This window comes from Octodon degus, unplaced genomic scaffold, assembly GCF_000260255.1.
Source record: "Octodon degus isolate 3935 unplaced genomic scaffold, OctDeg1.0 scaffold00068, whole genome shotgun sequence".
Taxonomy (NCBI): Eukaryota; Metazoa; Chordata; class Mammalia; order Rodentia; family Octodontidae; genus Octodon; species Octodon degus.
This window is the reverse complement of record NW_004524644.1, coordinates 3,680,173-3,689,130: the sequence shown is the minus strand read 5'-3', so window position 1 is coordinate 3,689,130 and position 8,958 is coordinate 3,680,173. Positions and strand designations below refer to the sequence as shown.

At 39.8% G+C, this 8,958-nt stretch overlaps 2 protein-coding genes across 5 annotated transcripts in view; both read right to left on the bottom strand.

Moving 5' to 3' along the window:
• Srpk2 (SRSF protein kinase 2) overlaps positions 1-8,958 on the bottom strand; it is a 288,108-nt gene that overhangs the window by 187,333 nt on the left and 91,817 nt on the right. The window lies entirely within an intron of this gene.
• LOC101566048 (26S proteasome complex subunit SEM1) lies at positions 4,425-4,741 on the bottom strand. Its single transcript, XM_023719458.1, has one exon. The coding sequence runs from the start codon at positions 4,696-4,698 to the stop codon at positions 4,486-4,488; it is 213 nt and encodes a 70-aa protein (XP_023575226.1). The 5' UTR covers positions 4,699-4,741; the 3' UTR covers positions 4,425-4,485.

Here is an 8,958-nt window from a genome sequence, read left to right as displayed (position 1 = left end):
GCTGGCATGTGGTGCTGGGGATCGAACCGCGGTCCCTGTGCTTTGCCAAGCTTGTTTCAAGTAGGTGCTTTAGACCACTGAGCCATCTCTCCAGCCCCAAAGTCCAGCTTTTAAACAAGAAGGGAAAGGTTAGAGTAGTAACTGTTTTCCACTCAAAACCAACCAATGTCCTACACCAAAGTGGTATAATTTCAGACATGTTCTGATCCCGTTCAACATGCCTAGGGAACCAAGTGAAAGAGGAATGAAAATCTTAGGAAGGGCAGGGAAAATGGAGTTATGTTTCCTTCTCTGAAAGGTATTGTTATCTGATATACTTTACAGCCTGAGAAACCACCAGAATTCTGCTGTACTTCTTTGTTTTAGTTTGCATGTTGGTCTTGTCATTTTTCACTGCGGAGAGAGAGAAAAGAGGCACTCTGATCTTTTCAGTGCTCTGAAAACCTTTAACAGATTTAATCAGACTATGGGAAGCAATCTCTATACTCTATCTTCATACCATTAAATATATTTATAAAAACTACCATAAGTAAATAGCATTCAATATTAATGAAAATCATAACGATAATTTTTGTAAGAATTCTTATTTCTTATTACAAATTTACAAAATTAGGTATTTCACTAAGACCAAACTGTTTTAAGAAAAACCTTTAATCTTAAGAGACTATACCATAATCATCCTTTGGCAAACACATTTAAACCCAATAAACAACATTTTCTTGAAATTTCAAAAAATAAAGAGGTGAGGAGTTCTCTACCCCTGCAGTAGCAGAATGTACCCTGCCTGAACAAAGAAAGAAAAACAGTCAGGAAGAACATCATGCGGGCTAACTGCCGCTCTCTCCCTGGCAAGATGCCACCTTCAGCTGGAGAAGCATTTAATCAAAAATTTACAAATGTCTTCATCTGCAGTCCATTTTATAGTATATTGTATGTCTCTAACATACATAGAAAACAACTTTTTATGAAGAAAATCTCATGAATTCTCAGAAATAGACCTGTTGTAGCAGCACTTATTTAAAATAAAATAACACCAAGAAGGAAACAACAAGACTAAATATTGTACAAAGATGTATCTGAACAGAAGGTTACACACTTCTGGTCAGGAACCATGTCACCATGTCACCCTAATTCTAAAAAGGAGATAAAATCTTTTTCCTCTTACTTTACAACTTTGTTTGGTGAGGGAAGAAACTGCCTATCAGGCAGGTGCAGCTGAGTGTGGCCTGCAAACACAAAGGCAGCTCCAGAGGAGGATTCAGTGCAAGAGTCAGGTTTTTTCATGTGAAAAAGATCATCAAACTTATATGAAGGGATACTTAACTATGACCTTTCCCAAGGAGAAGCATGACTAATCAAGTAATTAATATTTAGTACTATTTTAGGAGAATGTTACTACTGAAAAATTTAAAGTACAAAAGTCATTCCCCACTTGCTATGGTACACACAAATGAAGTTTGAGTTCAATCCCCAGTTCTGTCAAAAAAAAAAAAAAAAAAAAAAAAGAATTCTATTATCTTTGAACTTAATTGGGTAAATTAATGGCCTGGGATTCAAATGAACAAACACTGGCAGCAGATGGATACATTTAATAGACACATAATGTTCTCTTATGCTCTACGACTTCCAAGTACTATTTAAATCTTACTTTTAATGTCTATACCATACTCAGAAAAAGGCACTTTGATCTGGCTGTTATGTGAGACAGTGTAGCTGTGAAATGTTCTATACATTATCAAATATATAATGCTTACCGTTGAATGTACATTGTACAGATCATTCATGTATGTACATAAAATTTTAAAAATAAAGAGAATTGACTGGGTTTTTTTACTGCTTTGTTAAAGAGAATAAAAGAAAAACTCCTTAAGAAAAAGCACTAAGGATACACAAGACAAATACTCAGCAGTGCCCTGCAAAGGTTTTAAAAATTTTGGTAAACATGATTTAATACAGAATACAAACACATGTATATTCAAGGTGGTTGTATATAGGTGTGATTAAGACTATTTTTCCCACTGAGTATGGTGATGCATGCCTGTCATCCCAGCATTCAGAAGGCTGAGGCAAGAAGACTGCCACAAGTTCAAGGACAGCCTAGTGAGGCCCTGTCTCAAAAAAAAAAAAAAAAGACTATTATTTTTTTCTTATTATTATATTTTTGAATTTCCTACACTTTAATATAAGTATGTATTTTATAGTCAGAAATAATATATATTTTATATCATCATCGTAATTAAATAATAAAGTGGGACAAAATGTGATGTTAGGAATTTGAGCTCTGCAAGATTACTTCTATTTAAATAATAGGTCATAAGGTTCCAATTACTTACAATATCTAATCCTAGATCCCATCATCTATAAAAACACAGATAAGAGGAACTACATTAAAACTATGGAGGATGACAAAGTAATACACAAGAAACTGTTCCCCAAAGTACTTGACAACACTAAGAACCCGGTAGCTTTACTACTAAATTGTCTTATTTAACAGGTCACCAGGTTAGTTTGTGGATAGAGTTTTGCTTGCTCCACCTAGAGGTCATAAAAGTCTATGACAATGTTTTCATGGAAAATTAATAGTGCACCAAGGTGAATTTTTAAAAGAAAAAGCATGCTGGAACAAAGCCCTATCCTTTCTCTTCGCAGCTATGAACCAGACGGAAATGACATCTGACCAAGTCTTTGGCTCTACTTTCTCGCACTCATTCAAGATTATGCTCACATGGAAATTTTTTTTTTTTTTTTTTTTTGGCCAAACCGGGGATTGAACTCAGGTCCTTGCGCTTGCCAGGCAAGTGCTTATTCCACTGAACTATCTCCCCGGCTCCTCAGACGTGGAATTTTTGTGTGTACATCACACAGTTGGTAACTGTAAGAATGGCAAAGGCTAACATTAGAATTCTTACTTGGAACAGCCAACAGGAGGAGGATTCTGTCAGGAATGATAGACATGCTGAGCATGTGTTGATTTTCATTTAACTGTAAAAATATTATCATAACCTTCATCCTGAGGACTGCCTAGTTATGACTAATCCTACTTCTGACTGGTAAGACCATTTTTGTGCTTCCAAAAGTTCTTGTTGCCTAAGCTTTTAATATATGGAGAACACAAAAGGGAACAACAACAACAACACGAATTTCTCTTCCACAGGAAGCCAAGAAATAATTTTACCTTTTCTCTAGTCACTCTGCAAAGTAGCTTACTGAGAGAATACTGTCAACGATAATAATCCAATGTTCTCATCGCACTCATTTCTCGCTCAAAGGGAATTTCATAATAATTAACCTAAATAGTTAGATAATTAAAACTATGGAAAATAAACAAGTCGAATCCCTTTCCTGACCCATTCATTCTCACTGGACTCTTCATCACTTCTTCTTCCCTTAGCTCTGGTCTCTCACTGGACCTGGTGTCTCATGCTTTTCTAATGCTGCCCCACACTGCTGCAGAGTCAAATTTCTGTTCTGTTCTGTTCTGTTCTTTCTTTTTTTTGAGGCAGGATGTCACTGTGTAGCCTAGGATGGTCTTGAACTCACCTGCCTACACAGTGCTGGGGGATACAGGGTGTGCACCATCATGCCCAGTAGGAGTCAAATTTCTTAAATAAATACTGATACCATTACTCCCATGCTTAACACATCGGTGCTGCCTGATTTTCCGTAGCCACAGATCTGCTCTGGTGGGCTATGATCAGACCCTTGTGAAAATAAAGGAGTTATGGACCATATCTTCCCAAAAAGTAGATACAAATTTTGCACAGAGTCACAACAAACACACAATTTATGCAATGCTCTTAAAATTCCAAACCTATCAGGCTATATATGGTAATGCAGGCTTGTAATCCCAGCAATCAGAAGGCTGAAGGACCAGGGAGATAAACCTGACTGGCATGTGCAAGGTCCTGCCTGACTGGCATGCACAAGGTCCTGAGTTCAATCCCAGGTACTGGAAAAAAAAAAAAAAAAAGGCTGAGAAAGGTGCATCCTCAGGAATTCGAGGCCACCCTGGGCTATATAATGAGTTCAAGGCCAGCCTGAGCTACACAGCAATATCCTGTCTCAAAATTACATACATATATATAATTGCAAACATAGTAAACTCCATTTTCAATTTCATAAAATTTATAAATTTATACAAGTCCATATAAATCTGCTGAACAATGAGAAACAGCTTATTATAACTAATAATCCATACAGTAAAAGATAGACTACATATCAAAAATGATAAACTTTTCCAATAACTATTCATTTTGTGCAAGCCTATCATTAAGCTATCCTAGGTCTTGAAGTCCTTGGAGACTCCATTATCAGGACTTTATTTTTTTTTTTTCAGGATTAAACCACATTTATTTTTTTCTTACAAAAAAATCCAAACAAATAATGAAATAAATGTATTTCTATAAGCATTCTATCCTGGGTTTCCTTGTCCTAGAATTTAGTATACGGTTCATATTGAGAGTATGTCAACTCTTCTTCTGGATGTTATGACGTCTCCATCTTATAACCATGTTTCTCTAGTTCAGCTCGTAGCTGGTTGGAGAAGTCGTCCTCGACATTGTCGTCATCCCAGTTATCTTCCCAGACATGGGCATCTTCATCTTCATCCATACCAGTCCAGTCTTCGGCAGGGAACTCCTCGAACTCGTCGTCCTCCTCTAGGAGACCCAAATTTACCGGCTGCTTTTTCTCTGACATCGCTACCCTCCAAGCCTACTACCCCTCAGAGCGGCACAGGACAAAAGTTCTCAGGACTTTAAGTATGTACTAGTTTCATGCATGTCAAAGTTGAAGGATTTTTTTTTTTTTTTTTTTGGCAGAACCAGGGATTGAACTCAGATCCTTGCACTTGCCAGGGAAGCGCTTATTCTACTGAGCCATCTCCCTGGCCCCAATAATCTTTTTTCTTTCTTTTCTTTTTTATTTTTTTTTTGTGGTACCAGGGATTAAACTCGGGACTCTGTGCTTGCCAGACAAGTGCTTACTCTACTGAGCTAGCACCCAGGCAAGTTTAAGGATTTAGCATTAAGCAGCTTCACAGACAGCTAGAACTGAAGAAACAGACAAGAAACACAAATCTCACATTCAACAAACATCAAAACACCAGCGGGGCCGGGGAGATAGCTCAGTAGAATAAGCACTTGCCTGGCAAGTGCAAGGGCCTGAGTTCAATCCCCAGTTCTGGAAAAAAAAAAAAAAAAGATGATGGGAAGACTTTTATGTGAAATATATGATCCACCTCTCACCCACAGTCTCCACCCTGTGACAATACAGATCTTATTTATCCAATTAACAATCAGAGATAGGTGCCAACTCTGAGCTATGGACTCTGTCATCTATATGGACAAACAATGAAGAAGTCTCAAGTCAAAATCCTGAGGGGCTTATAAGTCAGCAGAAGAGAAAAACACACGGACACAGTGCCAGGCACACTGCTCAGTTCAGTGACAGGAGCTGGTAGACGCCAAGAAAAAGTGGATTCAGGGAACTCTGCCCCCTGGAGGTGAAATGTGAGATGAGCCCCAAAGGACTAAACCGAACAAAACAGGAAAAAGAAGAGGGGGCAGGCAGGCTGCGGCAGTGAGAATTCACAAGGCAAGGCTGCAAAACTGGGGAGGGAAGCCTACAAAGTGCCCTGCTGAGTCAAGTCGCGCCACGATGCTGCCAGGGCACAGGCAGGCCAGCGGAAATTCCAGGGAGAAGCTAAACTCAAGGCAGATACAAACAGCACATAAACCACGTCAGATATCAGGCCTCAGTGTGGTGAGAACAGTGAATCCAACAAAGCATTCAGAATTATAATATTTAAGTGAAACTTTCTCTTAACTAAAATGTTATGTAAAAAAAGTGTGGAAGGGGGCTGAGGAGATGGCTCAGTGGAATAAGCGCTTCCCTGGCAAGCGCAAGGGCCTGAGTTCAATCCCCAGTTCCGCAAAAAAAAAAAAAAAAAACAGTACTTTGGGCTGGAGAGATGGCTCAGTGGTCTAAAGCACCTACTTGAAACAAGCTTGGCAAAGCACAGGGACCGCGGTTCGATCCCCAGCACCACATGCCAGCCAGACCCGCCCCCTGGTGGGCTGAGCTGGCCACACACACACACAATAAATAAATGTAATAAATAAAAATAAATATTTTTAAAAAAAGTGTGGAAAATGATCACATACAAAACAGGACATTTTCTATCACACATCATGCTGTATTACTTCTGTAATTTCTTTTCCATCTACAATTAACCAATGAAATTCTCTTCCCGTCTTCACTGCATTTATTTTTCTCTTAATTTTGTAGATTTAGATTTCTTCACTATGACATATCTATTATAGGCCTCCTAAACCCTTTTTCAGTGGAATGAAATGAGCACCAAAACAAAAATAAAATAAAATAAAATAAAATAAAAGATGTGTTAATTTAAAAAGCCAAACCAACCAAGTGGCACAAGCCTATAATCTCAGTACTCAGAAGGCTGAGGCAGGACGATTGTAATTTCAAGTCTGGGCAATTTAGTGATGTGGCAAGACTGTCTCTGTCATGGGCCTGGGAGCTCCCCTCACAGACTGTAGAGCTGCTCTGTTTTTCTCTTTTACTGCCACATACTTACTCCAGTGCTACTCTTTACACTCTGTTGCCAATTTTACAACAACTTTCAGCCTTTTAATCCTATGCTCCCAAGCAGAGCTCCAAACAACAGAATCTGTACCTTAATCGAGGCATCCCAGATACAACAACTACTTCCTGGAATTATTTCCATCACTGCTCCTGTTCGGAGCTGTTCTGGTACTGACTGACAAACATTATCAACTCTGATTTTAGAAGAGGGGCAAAGTCCCAAGCAAGAAAAAAATACTCAGGAGACAAAGGAGGGGATAATAGGACCATGATAAGAAACAGCATCATATTACCAAACAGAATGAAAAGTCTTAGAGGACACTGTTCAGCCAGGTGTACCAAAAGAAAAAAAAACTTTACAAAAGCACTGCTAGCAAGGGATGGTCAAAAAGCTCAAAAGAGCAGGTGTGGTGGCACATGATTGTAATCCCAGCACTCAGGAGGCTGAGGCAGGAAGATTGCTGCAGGTTTGAGACCAGCCTGGGCTATATAGTGAGTTCAAGGCCAGCCTAAACTGCACAGTAACACCCTGCCTCAAAAAAAACAACACAAAACAAACAAACAAACAAACAACATCCCCCCCCCCAAAAAAAAGAGCTGGGTATGATAACACAGCCCTGTAATCCCAATATACAGGACAGGCAGGATTACCAAGAGTTCAAGGTCAGACTGTGGGCTACATAGTGAGCTCAAGGCCAGCCTGAACTTATTGTGAGACCTCATCTCCAAAACAAAACATATCTAACATCTAATACATGCTAAACAATGCATATGATACGTATGTGTAAGAAAAACAGCACACAAAGCAAACACCAATGGAGACTTAGGAGTAATACACTTAAATATCAAACCCTAATTAGACGATCAATTTTATTTATTTATTTATTTATTTATTTATTTATTTATTTATTTATTTATTTATTGTGGAACAGGGGATTGAATTCAGGCCCTTGCACTGGCCTGGGAAGCATTTATTGCACTGAACCATCTCCCCTAGGACCGTCAATTTTTTCCCTTTCATATTCTTTTGTAATTTTATGCCGTGAAGGTGTATTACTTAAAAAATAAATTATTAAAAAGATTTAATAGTATTAGCTCTGCTAAAACCTAGCTTCAGGGGCTGGTGAGATGGCTCAGTGGTCTAAAGCACCTACTTAGAACAAGCTGTAGCAAAGCACAGGTAGTACGGTTCAATCCCCCAGCACCAAATGCCAGCCAGCCCCGCCCCCTGGTGGGCTGAGCTGGCCACAGACACACACACACACACACACACACACACACACACACAAATAAATAAAATTAAAAAAAAAAACCTAGCTTCAGATCTTAGACCACTCATGGAAGCTCTCCAGACCTCTTCACAGATAAAATTCAAAAGTTGGACTAGACAAATGCTTTCAAACTGAGAGATCACACATGTGAAGGGTTTTAGTGTAGGACCTGGCACAGAGTGAACACCCAGCACTCACACTCATGCTGTCTATGCTTCGAACCAAGGGCACACTGCAGTGGCAAACAAGAGCCCACCAAGCAAACAGGCAGAATTCTGGGGCCCAACTCTCAACTTCACTGCTTTCTTGCTTCAAATACTGTACTCCCAAATATAATTTCAACTAGAGAAGTGGCCTCGCAGTCAAAGTTTTCAATCATTTAACTAAAGTCCCTTGTAATATAAGGTCATTCTAAGTACTACACACCTGTATCTTCATCCCTTTGGCAACTGTAGAAATACTCTTGATGAACACATAAATCATGAAAATCTAGGTAAACTATATTTGGCATGATTCTAATATACCACATAAAAATGTTTTATTCTTGTGAGAAACTGCAGCCTTGTCTCTTCTATCAAAAGATATAAACAGGAGTGGCTTCACCTTAGGACTCTAGTTCACCCTAGGCAGCCCCTTCCAAACACACTGAAATTAGGGAAACACCTACTCAGTTCAAATTCTGGAAACACAGCAGCAAACCAAAATATGACCAACAGCGAAGGCCTTCTGCCCCCATACCCTTTTCCCTGAACAACCCGCCTACCAATTTCTTAGGCCCGAACTGCTTAAACTAGCCAATTGGGATAGACTAGGAAACTTCAGCCCAGCCAATGAGAAAAAAGGTTGGCTGATTCCCTTGTGTTAAGACTTAAAAGGTGACCCAGTCCTAGCCCAGGTCCGGTGAGTGTGTGGAGAGCTTCCTGCTACCCTGCGCTGGCGGGACCAGTCCCAGCCCAGGCGAAGCATGGGCTGGACCCTCTCCCACCCCCTACCACTCCGCCTTACGTCCCCACCCCTCCCGCCCAGTAGGAATTTCTGCCGACTTCCGGGAACCCCCAGACCCAGTCCTAGCCCAGGTCCG